The 27,646-nt window shown below is 40.9% G+C and overlaps 3 protein-coding genes across 6 annotated transcripts in view; all 3 read right to left on the bottom strand.

Moving 5' to 3' along the window:
* Nucleotides 1-27,275, bottom strand: part of mocs1 (molybdenum cofactor synthesis 1) — a 31,341-nt gene extending 4,066 nt beyond the window's left edge. The window contains exons 1-11 of one of the 4 annotated variants that reach the window (XM_031321348.2): nt 26,960-27,275; nt 25,681-25,792; nt 24,130-24,297; nt 22,312-22,476; nt 21,361-21,422; nt 19,907-20,018; nt 18,075-18,187; nt 17,487-17,597; nt 17,152-17,272; nt 16,990-17,037; nt 14,321-16,776 (exon numbers count right to left, since the gene is read on the bottom strand). In XM_031321348.2, coding sequence (XP_031177208.2) covers nt 15,668-16,776; nt 16,990-17,037; nt 17,152-17,272; nt 17,487-17,597; nt 18,075-18,187; nt 19,907-20,018; nt 21,361-21,422; nt 22,312-22,476; nt 24,130-24,297; nt 25,681-25,792; nt 26,960-27,169 — 2,331 coding nt within the window. In that variant the 5' untranslated portion in view covers nt 27,170-27,275 and the 3' untranslated portion in view covers nt 14,321-15,667. Of the gene's footprint in view, nt 1-14,320; nt 16,777-16,974; nt 17,038-17,151; nt 17,273-17,486; nt 17,598-18,074; nt 18,188-19,906; nt 20,019-21,360; nt 21,423-22,311; nt 22,477-24,129; nt 24,298-25,680; nt 25,793-26,959 lie in introns of those variants that run through there. The other 3 variants (XM_031321349.2, XM_031321350.2, XM_031321351.2) reach the window with 3 other exon arrangements.
* LOC116065680 (T-cell-specific guanine nucleotide triphosphate-binding protein 2-like) lies at nt 2-3,025 on the bottom strand (the record flags this gene model as incomplete). Its single annotated transcript, XM_031321243.2, has 4 exons — nt 2-445; nt 781-977; nt 1,657-1,815; nt 2,545-3,025. Coding segments are annotated over 4 exons (1,281 nt in total), but the record flags the coding sequence as incomplete, so codon positions are not given.
* LOC116065678 (interferon-inducible GTPase 5-like) lies at nt 6,322-9,814 on the bottom strand. The gene is made up of 3 exons (XM_035994743.1): nt 9,705-9,814; nt 7,957-8,529; nt 6,322-7,206 (listed from the first exon to the last, which is right to left on the bottom strand). The coding sequence occupies exons 2-3, from the start codon at nt 8,510-8,512 to the stop codon at nt 6,569-6,571; spliced, it is 1,194 nt and encodes a 397-aa protein (XP_035850636.1). The 5' UTR covers nt 8,513-8,529; nt 9,705-9,814; the 3' UTR covers nt 6,322-6,568.
* Nucleotides 27,276-27,646: the final 371 nt, after the last annotated feature.

Here is a 27,646-nt window from a genome sequence, read left to right as displayed (position 1 = left end):
ATCACACTAAGCTGTTCAAACCCAGGGCCCGTTTAAACACACTCTGAGCATCCTCAGCAAGCATGTTGAGGATGATTTTGAGAATGTTGTAGGTGGATTTAAAAGAGAGGGTCATTGCTACTGGGATTCCAAGTATTGGAATGAATCTGGACACTTCCTCTGCTGCCATTAATAGTGCTGAGCCTGACTGTTGACCAATCACCTTCAAGAGAAGATCAGAGGTTATTTCTGTGGCAGCCAGTTGTGAAATAATGACAGCAATCAGATCATCAAATGGCACATTTGTCCTATCAGAGAGTCTCTTCAGTGACAGGATATCAAGTCCAAACCTAAGAACGTATTCTTTGACAACACCAACCAATATGCCCACATCAACAGCAATAGAAAGCCCAGGAACTGGTACAGCTGCTACAGCTGCACTCACTGTAGCCCAGCACACCCGTCGCTATTCGCGGGCCATAGGGGGCCGGGCCTGCCCCCAAAAATGCTTGTGCCCCCCACTTGAGGCACAGATCTCTTAAAAAAATTACTTTAATTTTAATTTTATATTATCATAGTTGCTAATTTTGTGTTGCATTAATGTTGCATTCTTTATCATTAAAACATAACAAACAATGGTGTGATTTTGTTTGATTGATGGGACTCTACACTGCAACAGCCTATCACGGCCTTACTAAAAAGAAAGTTAGGCTACGTATGTGACGTAGCCTACGTCAGTGTAGCCGCTCAACAGTTACCAGTTAGCATTTTTGAAAGCTGGATGAGTTTTCGCCGGCTTACTCGCTTCAGTTCGTCATGGATATCCGTAAGTGGTTGAAAAGCCCACCAACAGTCTTCTCTGCCAAACTGGATACGACACCGACGTCTCCTGATGTTGTAGTTGGAGAAGGAGACCCCGGACGACAGTCTGAGCCTGATGCTAGTAGCTCCGTGGAGCCCTGGGCCTGGCAGGACCTGCAGGTCAAGTGCAACCGCGACTGGGGAAGCATTTGGGCCACAACTGCCTCTTGAATCAGTGGGTGTGAGTGACCTCGGCACGGACAAACCCAAACAGGTTGTGTTGAGGAAATATCCAGTCAAAATGTTTGGTTCAAAAAGCAATCATTTTCCTCTAGCTGGTATTTGAACAGGGACTGGCTTGAGTACTCGGTGGAAAAGGTCTCCGTATTTTGTTATGCCTGCAGGAAATTCAAATCTGTATCATCGGACGTGACCTTCTCCATTAAGGGATTTAATGATTGGAAACATGCAATTGAAACAGGCAAGGGCTTAAATAATCATGCAGCTTCAACTGACAGGAGGGACTGGAGAGAGGACAGCGCTGCCTCCACTCAAAGTACCGGTAGGTTCAAAGTCTCTGTGCGTGTGTATGGCAATGCATATCCCTCTGTTGACTGCTTTAAAATCCAATGTTTGAGAGATGCTTCTGGTATTACATCTTATATGTTGTATAGTCAAGTGTTTTATGGATATTCATAACATTGCTTCTATGTAATGTGGTGTAGGCTATAGGCTAGCTGGTCATATTGCTGTTGGTTATGTTTAACGTGATGATTACGTGCTGCGTGAATAGAGTATACGATTATTATAAATATACGTACTGTAGGCTAATAATAATTGTGCCCTCCCATGCATTTCATATGCCCCCCTTAAGACTGAGGTCTGGCGACAGGTCTGTAGCCACGTATTTGATTTTATTATGGAAAGCTTCTTTGTTCTCTAAGGTGTTCAGTAAGAGAGCAAAGTCATACAGCTGGAGATCAAAACTGGCCACCAGGAACACTTGGGGGGAGACCACACCTGCTTGTTCAAGACCTGTGTCACAAAGAAAAGTTATATAATGGTCTCATGTCTTCTTCACCAGTCGGTTTTTGAGCATCTTAAGCCCCTCAAAAATGCAATTCATTGGAGAGAATATTAAATGGAGCAGTTTGAATAGGGTCCTCTCCGACCTATGCTGTCGGTGCTCAGGCCCTAGTAATAATAATAATTTCTTCAGTTCAGGGTCCTTGCACCTTCTGGGGCTCGGGCCCTAAATATCAGTCTGCTCTATAAGGCTACATGATGACTTCAACAGATAACAGCATCACATTGTTTCAGATTTTCTGTGCAGGCCACTTTGTCCCAGTAATTTAACATAGTCTGAAATCTCTGTCCAAAGAAATCTGGACTGTCCAATAATGGCTCCTCCTCTTCACCACCTCCACCCCACAATTCAGCAAGAAGAGGAACGTTAACATCAAGAAGAAGGACTTTGCATCTGGTTTGTGAAGTTACCAAGTGCACCATTATTTCAGGTTGACAGGTACCTTTGCTGTTTAACATTATACTGAAAGTTGTCTGACTGAAATCAATATTATCAATTTAATATCAATAAAAGAGAACAGAGTTGGAGTTGGACAAACACAATGACTCACATAAGCACTGAAGTCAAAACAAACACACAGTAGTTCTTTACTATTTGGGCTTTTTGTGAATTGCTTTTATTTGTGGAAATTTTGAATTTAGTTTCACTATTAGTATGTGCTTACATAAGTCACTTACCTTGAATGCAGTTTTCCCTGATTTTTGAAAGAGTCCTTTCTTTGTTGAACTCCCTCTGGCTTCTATTCTCATCTTGTAAGTTATGGTCTATCTTTGAGCGAACAAAGTAGAACCTTTTCTCCATCTTCTTTATCTCCTGAGCGAGCTTCACATCATTTTCTCTGAAGCGTGTGTCTGAGATGATGATGAAGAAGTCAAACTTTTTAAATTCAACAAGCTCCAGGTACTTGTCAGCTGAAAAATCGGGGGTGCCAATACCAGGAAGATCCCATAGTGTAACATTGGGATAGTTTGGATGGGGGTATGGTTTGGCCTCCATGGTGGTTTCTTCACAACCAGTAGGGGCGGCTCCCTCATGCTTGTTGTCTATACCTCTGAAGGCATTAACAAAGGTGGATTTACCAGAACCAGACTCTCCTGTGATGCCAATATTTAGTGGAATATTTTTCTCCCTCTCCAAAAGCTCCTTGATCTTTGCAACGAAGTGAAAGTGTGTACATCATTTCATCAGCATTACAAAAGCTGAGCTATTATTGATTATTTACTATTATAAGGTGACATCTATTCCAAGTTTGCTGGATCCTCTATATCGTAATGTACCTGTTTTAGACAGGCAGATAGATTAGCAGCTTCCTTGTGTTTCATTGAAATAAAAAGTTTTTTGCTAAATAAAAAGATTTTTGCTAAATATTAGAGGCTACACTGGGGGAATTACTGGAATTGTTGGGTCTTTGTAAATCATAGTGTGGTCTAGACCTACTCTATCTGTAAAGTGTCTCGAGATAACTCTTGTTATGATTTGATACTATAAATAAAATTGAATTGAATTGAATTACTCACCCTGGAGTCTTAATGTTGAAACAGACGAGACAAAAGTACGACCCTGTAATTACTATGACTTGTTCAGCTGGAATAAAAGTCTACATCCAGTTTCTTAACTCTTATAAGAAATGATAGGAGTTTTAACCAGAGTTCAGACAGTAACAGCGAAGACAGTGACCAATGAAAATGTCCTACTGTGAGAGAGAGACAACTGATTGGTTATCTGTAAAGCAGCTGACTTTCAAGAAAGCTGCTGATTTACAGGAAACAAGGAGACGTGCACCTAACACACCCTGATGGCAACTATTTGCAGGTGAATGACACTTCAGCACTGTCCTCTGTCTTTTACTACTACCTTTTGGTATTCATTCATAGTTTTTGTAGTAGTGTTCTTAGGTAACCAGTCCATCCTAATAAAGAGCACCTATCATATGAAAAAAACACATCCATACTTTTAGTTTGGGAGACACAGATACCCACATCAAATGTGTTCTTATTAGACAGGGTGTCCTTTATTTATTTTATTTTATAAATCTTTCATTGGATTTCTTACATTAGTTTTGGTAGTACAATATTTTTTGCAGGATTATCTAATCTTGTATATTTGTTGATTTGACATAGTTATAGATATAAGCCTACGGTAATAGATTCATTCCCACCCAAGGCTTCTTTTGCAAACCATCTGGCCATCCAAGGAGGCACCGTGGCCGGGTAGCAGTGGTTAACTCCACTGAGTACTGGGTTTGATTTTTTTATTTGCAAAGATTATTGTTTTGGTATTTTTAACTTTAGTCACCAGGACAGCACCGTTTCTGCATTGTCTGTACATCTGTCTGTACTGTCACACCCATGACATATCGCAGGTGCATCTTGTCATGCACCACTGGCAGGCTCTGTTAGGAAAAGGAATGCTGAAACAGATCACGTACACCTTTATTAAGTGCAGGTGGTGATCAGTAAAACAACACATGGCTTTTATAAACATAAAATGAACAGGCGTCATATACATGGATACCATACCTATTCATTTGGCACTGACAGTAACTCCAGAATATATCATGACTGCAGTATTTGAAGGAGAGTGACTGATCGAGAGATCAAGTAAACTTGATCGAATAAATGAACAGAATTTGTTGTGGCACTTGCTTAAACAGGTTTTCTAAGAGTCACCCCCTGTTAAGATGAAGTGTATGTTACAGGATTGGCCAATAGAAAAAGGCAAAACACAGAGTAGCCTACCGTATGTGCACATTTTATATCTGTTATAAATCAACACATGCTCAGTTACAGTGTTGTGATTTAGCTGAGGAGGTTTGGAAAGTATTCAGTTGACCTAGTTACAATGAGTCTGACCAGCATGCGTACTGTTCTCTGACCTGCAGCCCCCTCCTCTCATCTTCATCTTACTAATATACTCTGCTTCTCTTCACCAGTTGGCTGGGTCAATATTGAATAATAGTCAAATATACAGTAGTCAGATAGTGTTTTCCGGTGCAGGCTGGTTCTTCCAGAATCTGATGCATTACTAGATGTTCAGTCAAATAAAATAAATATTCCATGGAGTCTTGTTACAGGAGGAGGATGGAATTGACAGACCAGTTTGTTACTTGTCCAAGAAGTTTGATTTTTACCAACTATTCAACGATGGAGAAAGAAGCGCTGACCCTTACTGTATGTGGGTGCTTCAACACATCAAGATTTATGTCGGTGCTGGGAGTGTTCCTCTAGTTGTTTACACTGACCACAACCCTTTTAACGTTTTTGAGTTCATTGCGATGTCTCTATGACAACGCTGCTATTAGTCAGCAGTGTCTCTGTGGTCAGTTGGTTGACTTTGGGATTGTAGAATGGGCTAGTAATCAGTACCTTCTGGTTTCACCTGGGCCCAGTGCTCCAAGGTTATAAATCTAGGCTCCACTACTCATTCTTCATTCTCTCTCATTTCATTTCATCTCTCTCTCTCTCTCTCTCTCTCTCTCTCTCTCTCTCGCTCTCTCTCTCTCTCTCTCTCTCTCTCTCCCCGACAGTCCCACTCCCTCCATCTCTGGTGATGTGGCATCTTTGGTTAACCTTGGTTCTCTTTTGCTCGTTTTCTACCCTCTACAACATGCAAACATGCCACATTATCATGCATCTACACCCTTTATTACTGCTCATACTGGTACCAGGTACTCAGCTGGAAAGTTGGGAGTGCCAATACCAGGAAGATCCCATATTTTAACATTGGGATAGTTTGAATGGGGGTATGGTGTAACTTCCATGGTGGTTTCTACACTACCAGTAGGGTCAGCTCCCTCCTCCTCAGAAATCTGAAAATCATTGCAGTATTTTGATTTAGGGGATTGCAGCATATAGCTTCCCTCATCTAATCATGCAGTATCATTTTACAGACTTAATATAAAACAAAACTGGCTGTGGGGGTTCTAATATTCTGTCCACCCCACAACATAAATAGAGGATAGAAGATAGAGAGAACATGTTCCCACTGAAGAATGGTATATTGCATTATATGGTACAGTGTCATATATTGTTTGAAAACAAATTATCATAAATACTATCAACATTAGTACTACATTGTGTATTAATAACAATTGTGATACATATATAGAGATATATTGATGATAAACAATATCTGCTATTACAGATAATCTGTATTATTTCCTATGAATGATGTGTTGTAGTTCCTCACTGTGACCACTGGAGGGCAGTCAGGTGACATCAAGACACATTAACCTTCATCACTGCTGGTTCGCTGGACCTTTGGAATCAAACATGGAAAAAGAGTGATGCTTCTGTAATTCTGTCCTTAATAACTACATGATCCACAATGATCTAACAAGTAGAATTTTATTTGAAGATTCAAAGGTTTTAATTTCAACATTATCACAAACATAATTCAAAATCTCTTTTCATGATACTGTTGTTTATACAAAAAAGATAATATTCCTTCATGTTTTAATGGGCTTTTAAGCTATTCATTAATGTCTGCATTTTTTAGTGTAAATGATACATATTGGAGAATGATCAACTGCAAAACGTATGATTTATGTTTGCTAAATGTGCAGTTAGAAAACAATATTATTATTTGATTAGAGTATAAAGAAATACAATGCAATCTACTCACAAAGATCACTCAAAAGCTCTTAAGTACACTGCTGTTTTAAATGTGCCATTAAATGCCGTTGCCATTCACTTTACAATATCACACTGAGGTGTTCAACCCCAGGGCCCTTTTAAACACACTCTGAGCATCCTCAGCAAGCATGTTGAGGATGGTTTTGAGAATGTTGTAGGTGGAGATAAAAGAGAGGCCCATTGCTAATGGGATTCCAAGTATTGGAATGAATCTGGACCCTTCCTCTACTGCTATTAATGCTACTGAGCCAGCAACTTGACCAATCACCTTCAAGAGAAGATCAGGGGTTATTTTTGTTGCAGCCAGTGGTGAAATAATGATGTCAATCAGATCATTGTATGGCACATTTGTCCTATTAGAGAGTCTCTTCAGTGACGGGCTATCAAGACCAAACCCCAGTACGTATTGTGTGACAACACCAACCAACATGACCACATCAACAGTAATAGAAAGCCCAGGAACTGGTACAGCTCCTACAGCTGCACTCGCTGTAGCCCAGTATTTGATGTTGTTATGGAAAGATTTCTTCTTCTTGTTGATGACCTCCAGGCTGATATTGGGCATGGCCAGCAGCAGAGCATTCTTCTTGTGTTCAGGAAGTTCTCTCTCTAAGATTTCCCCTAAGAGAGCGAAGTCATACAGCTGGAGATCAAAGCTGGCCACCAGGAACACTTGGGGGGAGACCACACCTGCTTTCTGAAGACCTGTGTCGCAAACAGGAAAAATGATATAATGGTCTCATGTCTTTTTCACCAGTCCTTGTGCAAACGTCGGTTTTTGAGCATATTAAGCCCCTCAAAAATGCAATTCATTGGAGAGAATATTAAATGGAGCAGTTTGAATAGGGTCCTCTCCGACCTATGCTGTCGGTGCTCAGGCCCTAGTAATAATAATAATTTCTTCAGTTCAGGGTCCTTGCACCTTCTGGGGCTTGGGCCCTAAATATCAGTCTGCTCTATAAGGCTACATGATGACTTCAACAGATAACAGCATCACATTGTTTCAGATTTTCTGTGCAGGCCACTTTGTCCCAGTAATTTAAGAGAGTCTGAAATCTCTGTCCAAAGAAATCTGGACTGTCCAATAACGGCTCCTCCTCTTCACCACCTCCACCCCACAATTCAGCAAGAAGAGGAACGTTAACATCAAGAAGAAGGACTTTGCATCTGGTTTGTGAAGTTACCAAGTGCACCATTATTTCAGGTTGACAGGTACCTTTGCTGTTTAACATTATACTGAAAGTTGTCTGACTGAAATCAATATTATCAATTTAGTATCAATAGAAGAGAACAGAGTGAATTGGAGTTGGACAAACACAATGACTCACATAAGCACTGAAGTCAAAACAAACACACAGTAGTTCTTTACTATTTGGGCTTTTTGTGAATTGCTTTTATTTGTGGACATTTTGAATTTAGTTTCACTATTAGTATGTGCTTACATAAGTCACTTACCTTGAATGCAGTTTGCCCTGATATTTGAAAGAGTCCTTTCTGCGTTGAACTCCCTCTGGCTTCTTTCCTGATTTTGTAAGTCAATGTCTATCTTTGAGCGAACAAAGTAGAACGTTTTCTCCAACTTCTGAATCTCCTGAGCGAGCTTCACATCATTTTCTCTGAAGCGTGTGTCTGAGATGATGATGAAGAAGTCAAACCTTTTAAATTCAACAAGCTCCAGGTACTTGTCAGCTGGAAAATCGGGGGTGCCAATACCAGGAAGATCCCATAGTGTAACATTGGGATAGTTTGGATGGGGGTATGGTGTAACCTCCATGGTGGTTTCATCACAATCAGTAGGGGCAGCTCCCTCATCCATGTTGTCTATGCCTCTGAAGGCATTAACAAAGGTGGATTTACCAGAACCAGACTCTCCTGTGATGCCAATATTTAGTGGAATATTTTTCTCCCTCTCCAAAAGCTCCTTGATCTTTTCAACAGCTAAGCTGGGATCATTGTTTTGTAGTGCTTCTTTAATGGCTTCAATTGATACAAAATGTAAAGGATGTGCCATGGTAATCCCTTTAAAAACTGGAGTAAAAGAGAAATTTAAAAGTCTTTTGGGAAATAGTAGAAAATGCAGTCCTAATGATCTAACATCATGCACATAGAATCTTAAATATCAAATCAAATCTGACATTTCCACTGCATCTTTCAGAAATCCCCTCTTTAAAATATCATATTAAGATGCAGTATCACCTCAAACACATCAGATCAGTTTGGCATACTAAGGTGTGTACATAATTTCATCAGCATTACAAAAGCTGAGCTATTATTGATTATTTACTATTATAAGGTGACATCTATTTCAAGTTTACTGGATCCTCTATATCGTAATGTGCCTGTTTTAGGGCGTTTTCACACCTGAAAGTCCGAAGGTCCGGACCAAGGTTCATGTTTTTGTTACATTGTCTACATTTGATCCGGTAAGTCTTGGTTTCACACTGCAGTTATGCAAGCGCACTAAAGATCTCTACGTGGCAAAACTACGTCCTGCCGTCATCACATACGTGAGCTGCGTCTCCAGATACTTATAATTGATTGGTTTGTAGACGGGCTTCATCGTCCTCTCGTATCCTCTCTCTGGGTCGGAGTTTTTTCAATTGACTGCTGCTCTCCCCTACTGCCGCGGCTCTTTTTGTTTTGTTGTGATGTTGAGAAGCAAGACACAGGAACTTTCTTTCTGGAGCATTTATTCAGAGACAAACGGAAACCTACACAGTAGCCTACATTTACTACCACTTAACAAATAAACTGCTGATGTATTCTCAGCTCTGATAGCCGACAGCTGTCTCCTCTGAGCGTAGTCACCGTCACTCTCTCAGCACCGAGCTATTCCTTAAAGGAGCTATTCCCCGGTCTTGTAACACAAGGAGAGCCTGCCAGAGCTCCTTGTATTTGGTCCGAAAGTCCGAACCATCCAAAAAATGCTTTCACACTGTAAACGAACCGGACCATGGTTCAGTTTGGTCCGGACTGAGACCACCTCTTTTGGTCGGACCAAAATTTGGTCTTTTGATCCGGACCGTGGTCCGGGGGAGGTTTCACACCTCTAATTTTGGTTCGGATCAAACTGAAAAGTCCGAAAGTCCGGACCAAATGAGATAAGTGTGAAAACGCCCTTAGACAGGCAGATAGATCAGCAGCTTCCTTGTGTTTCATTGAAATAAAAAGTAGGCTTTTGCTAAATATTAGAGGCTACTTACCCTGGAGTCTGTTGAAACAGACGAGACAAAAGTACGACCCTGTAATTACTATGACTCGTTCAGCTGGAATAAAAGTCTACATCCCGTTTCTTAACTCTTATAAGAAATGATAGGAGTTTTAACCAGAGTTCAGACAGCGAAGACAGTGACCAATGAAAATGTCCTACTGTGAGAGAGAGAGACAACTGATTGGTTATCTGTAAAGCAGCTGACTTTTAAGAAAGGTGCTGATTTACAGGAAACAAGGAGAGCTCCTTCACACCCCCTGCAGGCAACTATTTGCAGGTGAATGACACTTCAGCACTGTCCTCTGCTTTACTGCCTTTTGGTACTCATTAGTAGTTTTTGTAGTAGTAATTTTTGGTAATTAGTGTTAGTCAGTTAATCCTAATTAAAGGTGCAGTAGGTAAGACTTATAAAACTAACTTTCTGTCATATTTGCTGAAACTGACCCTATGTTTGAGTAGAACTACATGAAGGAGGTAATTTAAAAAATATCTGGCTCCTCCTACAGCCTGTAGTGCGATTTTCAAAAATCCACCGCTCCCTGTTCAGATGCACCAATGGGGGGGGGGGTATCTAACTGGTGTGTCAATCACTGCTCATGCACACGCATTCTTTCTCCCTTATGGGGGGAGGGGCTTAGGAGACCGTTTTGGGCTTTACCTGAAAGGGGGGAGGGACTGAGAAGTTGTTGATGTTAACATTTTTTGGCTAAGTCCTGGATCTTCACAATCCTACCTACAGCACCTTTAAGTAGACTTGACTTTAAGAGCATAACCTATCATGTGAAAAAACACAGACACTTCTAGTTTGGGAGATATAGATACAGATACCCACATCAAATATGTTCATATTCATATTGTTGATGTTATAGAGTTATACACTAGTTTCTTTCTTTTTAAGTATATTGTAATAGACCCATTCATAGCTGCTATTGCAAATCATCTGGCCATCCAAGGAGACACGTTGGCTGGGTAGCAGTGGTTAACATCACTGAGTACTAGGTTTGACCCCTGGTCCGGCAGGGCCTTTTTGTGTGGCATTTTCATGTTCTCCCTGTGTTTGCGTTGGTTTTCATCTGGGTGCTCCAGTTTCCTCCCATTATAAAGATATTTATGTTAGGTAACTCCTGCCATTGCCCTTGATGTAGGTACTGGCATTACAACTGGAGTTGCTGTAGAGGATTATGGCAAGCCCTTTGAGCATTTCTTTCATATCCTTGATATCAAAAGTCAGGTTCCTCCACTAGTTATAATAGTAAAATCCAAAAAAACGTACTAGTTTTAGTTGGACTGTTTCTGGACTTTACTAGTTAACTAGTGTGGTTCAAAATGTATACTGGTTAACTAGTAAAAGCCAAAGTGTGCAACAGTTAACTAGTAGGACACAATGCTAACGAGGAAGAGGGGCAGGGGGATTTGAGGCAGCTGAACCAGTCCCAGGGATTTCAAAGTAAACGCACGCTTTTTTTTACCCATAGCCTGGAAACGGCCACAGTAGCTTGACCACAGTGTGAGCTGCTGCAATCATAAAGTAGGTCAAACTTTTTGTGTGGACTTTTATAGAAAATTAGTTGCAATGTGGAACACACCTGTTGTACTGCCTGGGAACAGTTGTGTGATGGCCACATGCTGGATGAAGTTATTGGTGTAAGGTTATTTGAATAGTGATGAGGCTGCCGCAAAGGGGAGTGATACACAAGGCTCAGGGCAGTGGGGGAAATGTCCCAGGATGTACTGCTGTATGCTCCAGTAACTTCATTACATAAGACTACATGCTACTACAAAGCTGCAGTGATGAGCACAGGAAAGTCACAAATATTGACAGAACATTAACCAGATGTAACTTTAACAGTTATAAACAGTACATTCTAATAACTGTAATAACTATGTCTTATGTATGAGGTACTTGGGACGTCGCTACTCAGCAAATACAGTTTAACTTCTTTTTCTGTGCCGTTGTAGTTTGAGTTGTTCAGAGTTCCGCCCCTTGAACAGTCAATGAAGAGGACAATGGAATCGTCCTGCTGTGAGTGACAGAGATCTAAACCAATCAGAGTTATGTTTCTTTCACTGAAAGCACATGGTTTACAAGAAACACAGAGCTAAAAAAACAAGACGTAGGTTTTTTTTTTATCACAGTGCTACACCCCCCTGTGTGACTGATAAGCTTGCAACTACATGGGCAGATCTGTGAAAACAATTGGTGTTGTAAACTTAGCTCTGGAAGAAAAGTCTGATATATGAGTGCAAGTTTGTACATTTGCAATATTCATGAAAATGTGTTGGAGAAACACTGTAAAATAGAGTGCTGCAGTTGTGGAGAATTCAAATATAAAATACTGTTTGCAGATATTTGAATTTCTTTCAGCCTATCAAAACATTATGAAGGACATCAAAACTTATTTCAATCTTGCAAAACCTTTTTTTTTAAAATTAGTTTTCAAGCTTTCATACACTGAGTTTTAACCTTTCGAAGCTTTTATCAGTTTTGAATGATGATAGTTATTTACAATAGCAGGGTCCATATGAAGGTAAATATGGTGCAAAAAGGGAGAGCTTGTAGAATACAATGTGAGAACTTGCAGAACAAAAAATCTGAACTTGTATGTTAAAATTTGCACTTGTAAAAATTTAATTTGCACTTGTAAAAATAAAATTTGCACTTGTAAAAAATATTCACACACGTGATCTGAATTTGAAGTCATACAAAGAAAAAAAACATGAGAGCTTGTAAAAAAAATCTGAACTTGTAAGTTGAAATTTGCACTTGTAGAAAATGTTCACACACCTGTATTCTGAATGTGAAGTTACAGAAAAAATATTCACAAGTGTGTAGATTGATATTTACATGAACACAATGACAGCTGCAAACTTATAATGCAACATTTACTCGTATACTTTTTTTTTTTACTCTGGTTCATTTTCCATCACAACCACAACTCAGTGATTACAACCTCTGGAATCTGTCACTGCAACTTCACATATGTGCTCTCTCGCATCACAAAGTGGCGAATCTGCGCACCTCGACTTTCACAACACTTGACGATACATTTGGTGCAAAACTAATTTGTACCTGTGGACTTAGGCTGTGGAGCTTTGAGCTAACAGAACGGGAAAAGCCTCTTATACAGTCTGGGAAAATCAGGGTTTCTATCGCCAGATGAGGGACAACTCTGTCTGGCTTATTTATGTAGCATGGAAACTTGGTGGAATAGCATGCTAGCGTTAGCTAACTAGCAGCCAGCCCGCTTCTAAATAAATACCTTTTAATTGTCTAAACATTTTTAACAGTCAAACTAAAACACTGGCGGTGAGCTCCACGGCCTGCAGCCGCAGACGGACCGTCATCAGTGGGTAACAGGTGCCAAGTTTCGCATCCCTGCCGAGAATTGCATCCACTAGGGAAAATAATGATTTTATAAGGCAAAGTACTGTTTAAAAACTAGGCAATAGTAAATCTCTTTGTCATGTTCATCAATAATGATTAGGATTTTAGAAGGTTTAGAGACATCAATGTTTTATCAGACTCTGTAGTAGCATTTCCTTGCTACCTAGATGCAATTTTCGGCAGCAATGAATTCTGCAGAAATGATTGTTTCTGCCCAAGCGGGTGCAATTCTTAGCAGGGATGCACAACATCAGCAAAGCAAGCTCTGGTAATGGCCGGGGGATGGGCCGCTGCTACCGGATGTGGGGCTCTCCGTGTCCCGCTGGAGCTCCGACTGCAGGTCGAGCTCGGCAGCGAAGCTTTCTGGCAAAAGCAGTGTTGCTACGCTGGTCGATCCCCACTGATGACAGTCCGTCTGCGGCTGCTGGCCGTGGAGCTCACCGCCAGTGTTTTAGTTTGACTGTTAAAAAGTGTTTAGATAATTAAAAGGTATTTATTTAGAAGCGGGCTGGCAGCTAGTTAGCTAACGCTAGCATGCTATTCCACCAAGTTTCCATGCTACATAAATAAGCCGGACAGAGTTGTCCCTCATCTGGCGATAGAAACCCTGCTTTTCCCGTTCTGTTAGCTCAAAGCTCCACAGCCTAAGTCCACAGGTACAAATTAGTTTTGCACCAAATGTATCGTCAAGTGTTGTGAAAGTCGAGGTGCGCAGATTCGCCACTTTGTGATGCGAGAGAGCACATATGTGAAGTTGCAGTGACAGATTCGAGAGGTTGTAATTACTGAGTTGTGGTTGTGATGGAAAATGAACCAGAGTAAAAAAAAAAAGTATACGAGTAAATGTTGCATTATAAGTTTGCAGCTGTCATTGTGTTCATGTAAATATCAATCTACACATTTGTGAATATTTTTTCTGTAACTTCACATTCAGAATACAGGTGTGTGAACATTTTCTACAAGTGCAAATTTCAACTTACAAGTTCAGATTTTTTTTACAAGCTCTCATGTTTTTTTTCTTTGTATGACTTCAAATTCAGATCACATGTGTGTGAATATTTTTTACAAGTGCAAATTTTATTTTTACAAGTGCAAATTTTATTTTTACAAGTGCAAATTTTAACATACAAGTTCAGATTTTTTGTTCTGCAAGTTCTCACATTGTATTCTACAAGCTCTCCCTTTTTGCACCATATTTACCTTCATAGGTCCAGGCCTAAAACATCTCCATTTCCTGTGCTGTTGATTGTTGGGCTGGTTTGTGGACTTTTACTGATTATTCTCCTGCTGCTGTTTCTTTATCGCTACAGAAAATCAAACAGTGACATCTTTTCTTTCTGACAATAGATTGATTCTGATGTGATTACATGTAATGTAGTAACAATAGAACAATATGCAATCAGATCAGAGAGGATCATACCTACAGGAAATACTGACTAAATGATTGTGACATGCAATACATGGAGGCTGCATCAGTTGGCATTTCATCAGGCACTTTAATCATAAAGAATGAAATATTTTAAAACAATTATACATTTTGAGCTACTCAAATCAATAAACACAATCAAGTTCATTGTAGGGGAAAAGCAAAACTTAACTAGTGTAATGAGTTATTGGTGTTATTAGCCAGTATATGAATGGTAGATATTTAGAGAAAAAGCTAAAAAACAGTTGCCTTACTGCCATCATCTACTGTAATGTGACATGAGTACAAATATCCAGTGTTTCAACTATACTACAGTGGGTATAAGGAAAAGAATAAAAACTCTAAAGAAATCCAGTAAAATTGGGAGTAAATTGGTTACCCATTACTTTCCCTGACGAAATGATGAAATAGTTCTGAAAAGAGTTGCAACCATTGACTTAACCCCAAATCTCAATTGTAAACACATTCTTAGTGCTGTTCGTTATGGCAATGCAAAGCAGGCCAGTAGAGGAACATATAGAGTCTGTGATATTTCAGTTAGACGTGATGTCTACCAGCAGACAGACTGGGAAAAGACACCAAGACACACAACACATACACTCTTTGCACCTGGGCTTCATTGTGAATAAAATGAACTTCAAAGTTGATGTAGGCTAATAAAAGATAAATACATTCAACGTGACCAGTGTTGAGGCTGCTCTCTGTTTGTTCTCCCAGCAAGGCTTCTGAACCTAACACTTGAGTGCCCTCTAGTGACACATCTGTTGGTGTTCTTATGTCAGATATTTATTACAGGAACTAAACATGAACATGACACTGAAATTAGTAGCAAAGCACTGCTACATTTAAGTTAACATTAACACTGTTTAAATAACATGATTCATATTGTGACAGATGACAGATCAAGTCATTTAACTCTGGTAATTCAGTCACTGGAGTAGGCAATCAAGTAGCAGAGGTGGGCAGGGTGGGGGTTAATCCCTAAGTGTGGAAGTGCATGATAAGAGGATCTTTCATATTATTCTGATGGCACACATTTTAAGTTTGTAGAAAAATATGACAATTGACAACGTTGTGCAGTCTTCATGATACAATGAATGAATTCTCGGATTTCCTGTGTTGGATTTAACGGTGGGGAAGAAAGTCATGGATGACGATGAAAGTCCCTCTTCCCGCCTGTCTTACTGACCAGTTTCACATCTGTAATGATGATGTCATGACTCACTGCCTTGCACATGTCATAGATGGTCAGCGCAGCAACGGAAACGGCTGTCAACGCTTCCATCTCGACTCCTGTCCTGCCCGTGGTGCGACACGATGCTGTGACGACCGCGGCGTTCTGCGGCTCATCGAGGTCAAAGGTGACGGAGGCCTGGTCTAGAGGGAGCGGGTGGCAGAGCGGGATGAGGGCCGAGGTCTGCTTGGAAGCCATGATGCCGGACAACTGCGCCACGGCCAAGGCGTCGCCCTTAGCCAGCTGGTTATCCCGAAGCAGCTGAAAGGCAGTTGGGCCCAAGAGGACTGTGGCGCGAGCCGTGGCGGTTCGACGCGTGGGAACCTTGCCACCGATGTCCACCATGGCGGCTCGGCCCTGGGCGTCTGTGTGCGTCAGCTTTTCTTCTGTGGTTCCGTCGAGGTGAGTGTTGTAGACATCTATGCCTGGTAGTGTCTGATCACTCGCAGATTGTCCGAGTGTGACACTTGGGTCTTCGCTGGAACTTTGATTGTGGCTCAGTCTAACGTTGTGTTGGTTAAGATTTAGTTTGGCATTCATTAGTAGTGTGCAAAAAATAGGCGTTCCTGGGGTCCTGAGTAAGTGGCTCTTCAAAGCATTATGACCCCTGGCTTGTGCGTACCTGAGATGGCCTTCATTAATGTAGCTCATAACAGTTGTGCGTGCAGTTAAACTCGCAGCCTTACCATTACCAAACTCAGAGGAGGGAAGGGGGGCTGCTCTGTGGAGGCTGTCCGTCGTGTTAGGTTTTTCGTCGTCGATTTGTGACCTAATATGGGTACCCCCACTTATTAAGGTTCTAGAGCAGCAAACGTGGGCTGCCTGTGTTGAAGTAGTGCAGTCTGGAAGGCACAGAAACTCCTCTCTGTTCAGGTCTGTCCTGCTGCCTGAGTGGGGCATGTGAGGAGCTGCTGTTGGAGAGAGGAATGTGTCGTTTGTAAGACGGGAAACATTGGGGGAAGCTCTCTGGCTGTCTTGTGCCTTTGACAGAGACAAAAGCCTTTGGGATGTGGTGCCTTCTGGAAAAAAAAGACAGCATTAATCAAGTTATTAGTTCAAATGTAAATGCATCTTGGAGCTGCATATTTAACTGTAAATAATAAATAAATAGAAAACATATGGTGGAACAGCCCAAGATGATCATAACATCACAAATAAATGATGTGGGGGTGGGGGTGGGGTGGGGGACAAACTGAGTGTGAGAGATTTGTACGTACAGCCATGTCACCCACCAATGAGGATCATAGGCCTGTTCTTCATCTGGGAGATACTGAACATGCCTGAGGAGACAAACAGGAGGAGATTACATTCCAGTAGATCAAATGATCCTCAATAATCTAGAGTACAGCCCACAAATGGTGCGTTGCATATAAACTAACTGAACACAAGTCTACCTGCATGTTGTTTCTTCTTCCTGCCAACAGCAGCTCCAATGATTTGCAGTAGCTCTTCATTTGACGCCCCGGAGCGCAAGACATCTCTCAGAGACACCTCGGAGTTCCCAAACAAACACACCTGAGAGAAGACAGACAGGAGGGAGTGTAGCTAAGACACTCAAAACAAAATCATGCATGGTTCCAAACCAAAGAAAGGATGAGATTATGAATAGCTAATATGCAAATCTATGTGTGCACATACTGTACACACACAAAGTGTGCGCTACATTAACACAAAAACAGACTCCATTAACAGCTCTTTGAAGCCCAACAAAGAACAACTGAAGCTTTACCTTTAGGTTGCCATCCGCAGTGATACGTAAACGGTTGCAGGAGCCACAGAAATGGTCAGACATGGAGGTGATGAAGCCCACCTGACCTTTGAAGCCTGGCACTTTAAACGTCTGTCAAAGACGAGAAGAGAAGAGTGTCCAACAATTATCCCTATGAGGATTTCTTTGAAGAATGGTTTTGAGCATTCAAACTAATGACAAATACCTTGATTTGGCTCTTACACCAGACACTTTATGTTTTCCTCACATCTGGACATGAGTGAGATTTGTCAGAACATTGTGAGTGTTGATTTTAGTTTTCTGTTAGCCATTCAATCAATCAATCAACTAATAACTACAAGTGTGTGTCTGTTACGATACTACAGTGTATTCTGAAAAGAGTCAGAATGACTTACAAGTGGTTAGAATGATTCAATAATGTGCCAGAGGGAATTAAAATTGTTAAGACCATACTTTAGAGAGATTCTGAATATAGCCCATTCACCTCAAAGAATAGATCTTGCATCATTTTAAGAAAAATCAGGATACTAAATAAATGGTTTTTCCCAGTGCTCCAGCCCCTGACAGCAGCACATCAGTAACACTGACCTTGGCAGTTTCTGTTTGTCCAGTTTGTAGCTTTTCCAGGTTGGGCCACTGCTGCCTGATGTGGTCCAGCATCTCCTGGTAACTCACCATCTTCTTGAAGTTCCACTTGTTGCCTACAGAGCGGAGACGAGACAGTGAAGGTCAGTGTAAGGTGTAGCATAGTCTCGCTTTGCCAGACCCTCCTCCAAAGCGCGCTGGAGGAGGGTCTGGCTACTCTTGCTATTCATAGGGGATGGGAGGAAAACGTGTTCTGGTTTATTGCCATTTCTTTAAACCAATCACAATCGTCTTGGGCGGCGCTAAGCGCCGAGCGGAGCCACGGTGGCGCTGCAACACAGCCTCAGGAAGGAACTTGTTTTGGCGGAACATGTGTACGTTCAAAAGTAGTTTTTGTTTGGTTTGTTTTTAAGATAATTTTCTGGGGCTTTTCCCTTTATTAGATAGTGACAGGAGAGAGAGAGAGAGAGAGAGAGAGAGAGAGAGAGAGGATGACACGCAGCAAAGGGCCGCAGGTCGGACTCGAACCCGGGCTGCTGCAAAGGACTCAGCCTACATGGAGCGCACGCTCTTACTGGGTGAGCTAGAGGTCGCCCCCAAAAGTAGTTTTAGTCATACAACAGAAAACTCAGACTGGACAGATAGTCTAGCTAGCTGTCTGGATTTACCCTGCAGAGATCTGAGGAGCAGTTAACCACAGTCCTCATATATCAACCGGAGTTTAGAATGCCAACACAAAGGAAGCCCAAGGCAACGGATATCCGGCCTAAATGAGTGAAATCCGGCGGATTATTCGGCGGCAACGAAGCAAACCCGGAAGTGGAACGTCAAGGATATAGACTAGGTGTAGCATATCACAAGCTACGGCATCTTTCAGCTCACAGGCTATTCAACAACCAAGGACTCGTGTGTGTAGTAGCACATCAGTGAGGTTACTGTAAGCATAACTGAAGGAACAGAGGAAAATGGGAAGAAAAGGAAGCAAATTATTTGCATAAAACCAAGAAGTGCTGAGTGGAGAAAACATTATATCATTATGAAACACTGCAATTGTTTAAATAACATTTTATCGATGTTAATCGATTCTTGAAGGAGTTACCTAACCACTGTATATTGTGTAATCAATTGCATTGTTTAAGATATGCTCCATCAGCAATGTTAACTTGCACGGCAGCTGGATTTTCGGATACCGTGAGATAAAGAGAAAATCCATTTTGTCAGGCTTTAAGTAATGTATTGAGTAATAAATAATGTTCAAAGTAATGTTTGTGTCCGAGCCAACAATCAGCGCCGCGTGAGGAGCTACTGGGGTGCTTGAGGTGTGTGTGCTGGGCTGTACTGTTCTTTGAAAACAACAATGGCTGATCCTAAAGAGGTTAGCATAGCCATAGATGCTGCAATAGCATTAGTTATATCAGAACTAGATATTATTACTGTACTTCATTGAAAAGAAGAGCAAAAAACGCGCTAACTAAAAGATGTTTTCTTTTCTGCTGACTGGCTTTACCAAGAGTTTGATAGACAGATGGTTCATCCAATCACCTGCCAGGTATTGTTTGAAGTGCCTGCCCTTTTCCAAACAGTTTCCGATGACGGCTTCTCAGATGGTTCTGCGTAATGTGTAATAAACCATCTGACGCGTCAGTTTAGCAGCAATGAGCAATGTGGGCAGAATTACTATGCATTTCTTCATATTCTGTTCATATTTACATTTTATATATGAATGTCTCAACAATGTCTAAATAGTGTATGAAAAAGACCCAGTAATAGAATCTGAATCTTTGGATAACTTTCCGGACCTGTGTAATAAGGCATTGTGGGAAAGGAGCACTCACCATCAAAGGGCATGTATTCGATGAAGCGCACCTCCAGAGGCTTCTTCTCCGTCAGTGCCACAAAATCTAACAGCTCATCCTCGTTGAGGCCTCGCATGACCACACAGTTAACCTACAGAGGGCAGCACACAACAATAGGCCACTGTTAACTGTGCACTCATGTCCTCAGTTATGTCCCAACTGTAAGAATGCCAAGTTCAGGGCTAAAACCACAAAGTAGCTGGACATTTTAGCGACCACACAGGCATTTGCACAAACAAAATGACTTACTGGAGATGCATGCATCAGTATTTAATTGCATAACACAGCCTATAGTTGTCACAAGACTTTGCTAGAATACACACGGCAGGTTGAGCCGTTATGGTAATGATGTTGCTTAGGAAAAAAATGTTCAGGACTAGGAAATAAATAATGATTCTGATTTTTTTTAAGAAGACTGAGGTCTCTAGCTCCTCCAGAGTGGTGCTATCTTGTTATCTTTAGGACTTGATAAAGAATGTGAAAGTTTAATACAGCAGTAGTAATCTTAGTCTTGAGTTTTCTTACACATCTGAACTATCCCTCAATCAGTCTTTCTCAGTCAGGGGCGTCAAGCTAACCAGTTTAACATCTAAGCCAACATGCCGTCACCCCTAAGCTGTAATGGCCCTGACACACCAACCTGATTTTCGTCGATCTGAAATGAAAACAGATTCAGCAACTGTATGGCCTATTTCTCGCTTAAAATGTTTTCAGAAACATGTTTCGTGAACTATCTATTCTGAACGAAGCCGCTATTATGCCCGGTTGTAAAATCCGGGAGCAGCCAGACCCACGTGACGCGTTCGTCCAATCAGCTGCCGGTTTTCATTTTTTGGGCGACAATACAGATTAGTGCCACCTGCTGTTATGGAAACGTATTACGTCACGCGCACGCGCAGAACGTACTCTCAAGTCGGCGTTGCTTCGGTGTGTTCCGAAGCACTTTTTTGACCAACTCGGACTCACACTCTTCCTGTATTATGGAGGTCTCAGGATGGGAGCGAGGTTATGTGAGCCTATTAAGATGTTACAGTAGTTCCTTCATTAGTTTGTTTCTCTTGCCATTCTTTCCATGCACAGTGCAATGGGGAACTGTGGTATGCAGTAATTAGTCACATACAGCCAATCAGGGAGCAGCTCTGTGATTCTCTAACTCGTATGGGCAAAGGGTCAGGACATGGATGAAATATTATACTCAGCGAATGTGTTGCAACACTGTGCTGCCACAGCATTTTGACAATTAGAGGAAGTAACAGCCAATGTTTTACCTCACTCTAATAACAAATACACTTATCCATACATTTAAAAATTCAAAACTAGAATTCACAGATTTTTAAAAAAGAGATACAAAAAAGAGAAATTTAAAAAGATATGAAGTGAAATATAGTAAACATTTTTAGGTAAAAGCAAGTTTGAAAAGACGAACATAATACCTTGACTGGGTTGTAGCCCATTTCAATGGCCTTATCAATGCCCTCTATGACTTTGTGGAACCCTGGGAAAAAAATTAAAATAGAAGTTGATGATGAATGTTTAACCTTAGATACAATAACATTTTGCACTTAACAAATGTATCATACCTTTATATCTTTGAACACTGTGCTACAAAGTCAAATCTAAGGTAAAGATGGTGCATGATGGGAGGGAGGTTTTAGGTAAAAATGTATTGAGCGATATGGCACAAGACGAGCTGTGTGACGCATGTGTCTGAAATGTGGGATGCTTCAGCTTTACAGGTCTTTACAACATACGTTCAGCTTCCTCTGTTCACTGTCTTTTAACAGCTAACAAAGCCCATGATTTGCAAAAAAACACTGATATGTAAACATCTACAATAAAATCCCTTGGCAGCAGCCAGAGCTTTTTAACAGCAAACTGCCGAGGTCGGACTCATTTGCACAAAACCCAAAATACATGCAGACGTTTAGTCATCTAGAATTCTCATAATTGCAATTAAATGTACTGTACTTAAATCTTTAATAAAGTTACTAAAAGCTAAGAGACAAGATTTCTTTCAGGCGATACCACAGACCTAATGTTTGCTAAACCTTTTAGTTACAAAAAAATCTTGTATTGTGAAAAAAGTACTGGTGCAGACTATGCTTTTTTCATGTGCCAATACTGCCATTGTTGCCTTTCCTCTTCCTTATTTCCTGACCAAAGTCGGTCCATCTGTTTCTACCTTCCATAAGCCAACCACCCACAGCTCTGCCCTGCTGTCATCTCCACTCCATGTGGGTTTAGAGTGTAGAGGCTCCTTCAGTAACCTAGTGGGATTGGCCAAACCAGTCACATATTGAATCTGCCATTCACAACTTGTGGTTTTGAACAGACCTTCCTTTTAGTCTTGCATCTGACATTATGAGCGAAATATTTTTCTGTACCTTTCCGCCTGACAATGAACTCAAATTTGGCAGGGACCAGTGAATCCAGGCTGATGTTTATCAGGTTGAGGCCAGCATCTTTAAGCTTAGGCAGAAGTCGGGCCAAGTTCATGCCGTTGGTTGTCACAGCAATGGTTTTCAGGCCCTCCAACTTCCTCAGTTCTGCTGTAGAGGGAGAGCAAACATGGAACATGGAAGTGAAAGAAAGGAGGGAGAGTGAGACACAAAGAGAAGTAAGCTTGCTAATATATGACCCCTTTAGACTGAAGAGTAAAAGCAGTAATATGAAAATAATATACAAATATGACATATCTGATCAGATGCTTGACCATAATGCTGTTTAATTATGACGTAAATTGGGAAGACTTAAAGAGTACTCCACCGTTATATCATTGCACTCCTATAACACTGTCGATGATGGATAGGACAGTTTTAAAGAATCACAAACGGATGCAGCAGAACCAGATATATTGTCTTTATTATTTCATGTGTTCTTCTTTATCAACATCTGGCACCTACAATACCAGCAATGCACTACATCCCCTAAAACTGCTGGTGTTGGCAGTTATGTTACAGCTTGTAATGCGCTACAGTGACTCAGAGTTCACATACTTGATTGCTTTGAATGAGTGCTACAATTGTTTTCCTAAAAACTGCTTAACACACTAATTAAGTCTTTACTAGCTAAGACATTTCTTAAATCTTATTCGTGCAACTCAATTTGGTAAATCGCCACTTTTAAACTGGCTAGTAGTTGGGGCTAGTCAAATAGGACTTTACACACAAACTTAAAAAATTAACGCATAGCTGGTGCAACCCCAGTCAGGTGATGTAATACCACCAGTAAATCAGGTGACTGTCTTCACCAAGGAGAGAATCACATAATGTACCTGTACAGTAATCTTGAGCTGCATTTTAGCACAGGAGCATATGATGGATATGTGAAAAAGCTTTACGTAACCAACATTTTACTAACATTATAGATGCATCATGACATTGGAAATGAATGTCATGGTGCAGCCAAACATTGAAACACTACAATAACACATTTAAAAAACTCTTCTTTGTTTATTTTAAACTATTGTCAGTGAACAACAAACACATGACATCAAAAGTCTGGTTACTGTTTCCACTCAATGCAAATGATTGGATCCGGTGCAGAGGATCCCAGGGTCATGTGAGGTCACAATGGTGGCTTGTCACATGACACAGAGATAATTGCTGATCTTTATGGAGCGGTTGGCAGCCTATGATTCTCTTTCTACAAAGACATTACCCACTGGTCACACCACATTGCTTGGTTCATCAATGTCATGCTTTAATGTTGTTCCCACTCGCACTACTGTCAGTGTGAGGCTGAAACTGTAAATCAGGCTGTAAAATTAAAAAAATATGTCTTTACCTAAAGGGATACATGGAAAACCTGTCCTGCTTGACTTCTGTCTCTCCTCTCGTAGGAAAGCTCTACTGTAGTCTAGTCAACAGGGTTAGAACATGAATCATTGATAGCTTTAGATAGCAATCACTGAATCATTTCTCTGAAAATACTGTCACTATATCCACTAAGTTATATGGTAAACCGCAGTTTGTGTCCGCAACAACTTGCTTTCAAATGTTGAGACGACTCAAAACAGCTTTTTATATCCTGGCTTTATTATTCAAAAAAAATAAACCGCAATCTTAGGGAGGACTGGTCACAGCCGTGTTTCTACATAAATGATTGTGAATTAATGTGACAGAATCACAAAGGACAACAACACACCTTAACAGGCCAGCCAGCTGAAAGCCCCAATCAACCCTATTTTACTAGTTCCCTACCGATGATATCCAGCACATCAGGTCTGATGAGGGGCTCTCCTCCAGTGAGGCGGATTTTCTCCACCCCCTCCTGGACGAAGAGGCGAGCCAGGGTTAGTACTTCGGAGGTGGACAGCAGTTGGCTCCGTGGTGTAAGCTTCACCCCGTCCTCTGGCATGCAGTACTGACCTGAACATGGGAAGAAGGTAAAATAGTAACAAGATACCAAAGATATTTTTATCCTACATTATCACAAGTTCACATATTTTCCAATAAGTTGGGCATTGGTGTGAACTGAGACCTTCAAGGTGAAAGTGCTACAGAGGTGGATCTACTTTATACTGTACTATTAAACTAGAGATGTAAATGTTACTATATCCTTGTAAAAACCATTTGGTTGATCAGTTTTTTTTCCCTCTGTAGTCACCATCTACCATATACCAGCTATACATTTTTAATACAATATATGAAATGAAAATAATGATGCTGTTGATCTGATCCTCTTCCCAGCTTGATTTGATATCTCAGTGAGTTATTTTGATGTTTCTGCTTTTCTTTCCATTGAAATGTTCTCAGGTATCATCAGTGTGTGCCTTTACTCAAGATTATACTGCCACTATTGATGACCAACATGCTAATTACCCTGCCCACTAATTCATATGGTTTTTAAATTGATTCGATACCCTGGAAATCTAGAGTTCTCGCGAGAGCACAATTTGAATTTGCTCTGCGAGTCACTCTGGCATTCTTTAATGATGGTCATTAACTACGCCCCTGTAGCCCTGCCACCAATCACATCGGTGTATCTGATATAGGCGGGCCAGAGGCGAGCTAAACAGATGACGACAGTTTAATCTACCAGTTAGCTCCGCTGGTAGCTAAGCGTATGGGGCTCTGGATACGTCACCCTGTGTATTGTCGTGATTGGTCGTAGTGTTATCCAATTGCGTAGAGTGAGATTTTGAAATGCATGCTTGGTGCCGCCCCTCGAGTTGGGCCATTTTCATTACTCAATGCCAGACCCTTAATCTTTTGGATTTGGGTCTGGATTTCCAGGCTATTGATTCGAGCTAATTCCCAAAAATATTTGTAAACATTTATACCTATTGTGCGGTACTTTATGACACACAAGCTGGACCAGTATAACATTTATTTTGTCGACTTTACTTTTATGCTTTACACTTTCTGGTTGGATGTAAATTGATGATTGGCCATTTAAAACAACTATGTTCACAATGTCACTCTATTTGCTCTTTGGTAACTAGGTGTCGTGATGTTTGGAATGACTGTTCTTCAGATAACAAAAGTTCTGCAGTCTTTTGAAGATACATGCTATTGCTAAAGCATCTTTGAATCATCATCAACTCCGGATGCTACAGCTGACCCTGCCCTCTCCAAGGGAGGAGAAATGGTGTTCCCCATCAGTAGGAGTTGTGGTGTTGGTAGTGGTTATAGTGACAGCAGTTATTACTGAATGTGGTTTATTGTACTGTTGCTGGATAAGCACCAGGGGAAATAATCCAAAGCAGCTAAGGACATCTTTATTATGGCACAGTGGGAACCTCTACTCACAGCGCAGGTTACATTTCTCAGTCAGGGACATGCGCAGGTAGCTGTGCCTCCGGCCAAAGTTGTCAGTCAAGAACGCTGAAAAGGGAAGTATGCTCTCCTCTCTTAGCCTCTCCTGGGGATAAAGACAGCAGGACATAGCATTGTGGAGTGGATCTGTCGTGTAGAAATAGGTTATAATGATGGTACAGTAGCACTGTGATGTCTTGATTTGCAATATTATTTTGCATCAAACACAAAATTTCTACTGTAACATATTGATACTTTTATTTCTATATATATGTAGCATATTTATATGTCTTCTTGGAAAATATTGGTGCCTCAGTTTAAGATTGTATCTGTGTCCATAAACCAGAAAACAGTTCAACCATTTTTAGTTTTTGCAAGATATGAAACACCAGGGCCAATTTCTGGTGAAAACACAGGGACATATGATAATCCTTACATTTAAATAAAAGTATTAACACATCCAAATGTCAGTCACACTGAGGAAGTTGCATGTGGCTTTGCAAATGGCTTATAACCTTTGGCTCTCAATCGTGGGCTACTGTTATGTCAGAAGTTATTAGCATAAAAGGCAAGCATTACCAAGCAGTAGGTTGACCACACTAAAGTTAATCACAGGACCCAGCCAGATACTGAAAATGTATGGATCCCTAATCCACTAGTCCCCTGGATATCATTCTAAAGGCCCAATCGCTTTAACAACAGCCATCTTTATTTCTCAGAAAGACCCTTAAAATGCTCTAGAAAATCATTTTCCAAGTTCATTCACCCTGTCACTGATAGTGCCTGCCAGGCAGACAGACAGACAAAACAACTAGCTGAACAATTAACTTCACATTGCAATGGCTGTGTGTTATCTGCCTTAGTGTAAATTAATAACATCCTGAGGTTAAGAAGAGTTAACATTATGATCCACTATGCAAGAAATATTATTATATTAACTTAGTTAAACTGATGTAAAAATGCAATTAGCTGGTTTCCTCCTACAAAATCATGTTACACCACTGTCACAGTCATCAACTTAGTGGTTAGTGGTCTTTAACAGAGTTAGCTAGTTTAGCCTTCATGGGCCTTAACTGGACAGAGATTGTGGCTGTTAAAAACTGACACAACTTGTCACCTAACATGCCTCTAGTCATTTAGCTACGTAATAACTTCAGTAACTAAACCTGAGTTTAGAGACTAAGCCTGAGATTAGAGACCTTCAGTGAAAACCTCAGCAGCGAGTATACATTGTATGCAGTGTCTCTTGGAGTCAGCAGAGGTATTAGGTTACCTGGCTTGACCTGGTTTTTAGAGAAGAGTCGAAGTTGGGAGCAGATGAAGCAGTCGAGTCTCCAAGTTCTAGTTCATTTTCCTTGTGCGTAGCACCGGAATACGGTCGCTGAATGTTCCCATTTAAGCATTGGACGAAGAGTTTTCTGAAATGTGTTGAACTTGTATGTCTATCAAACAAGCGGTAGCACATGCTAGCGTGAGTAGCCATGGTATTAGTTTCTCTGAGGTCTTCTCTAGTTGTTCTCGGCGCTGCTCGGTGTGAGCTCCTAGTCTGCAGTAAAACATGTCAGTTACCCGAGGAGAGTATCAGGGGCGGGGTCACGTCAGCCAATCGTGCCAACATACGCAGGTGCTGGTGCACGCTGGGTAGTGTAGTCCGAGGGAGATACATAACTCTTTAAAGACTGGTGCTGGGTGTGAGCATGGATGTATTATAGTGAGAGACTCTGAAGCCTTTGTATGGTATGCCATTTTATTCGATAGTAAATACACAAATAAATATGCCTATAAAATACATCTTGAAAAAGTAGGTAATACATACATAAAATTATGAATAAATGTAAATATAAATATATACACAAGTCAATATAGTTCAATAAATAAATAGGTTATTATTTTAAAAGTGACATATTTCAAATGACTACTTTTATATATTTATGGGACTTTTACATCATTATGCCACATG

This window comes from Sander lucioperca, chromosome 18 (genome assembly GCF_008315115.2).
Source record: "Sander lucioperca isolate FBNREF2018 chromosome 18, SLUC_FBN_1.2, whole genome shotgun sequence".
Lineage (NCBI taxonomy): Eukaryota > Metazoa > Chordata > Actinopteri > Perciformes > Percidae > Sander > Sander lucioperca.
This window is presented reverse-complemented; position numbering and strand designations above follow the sequence as displayed.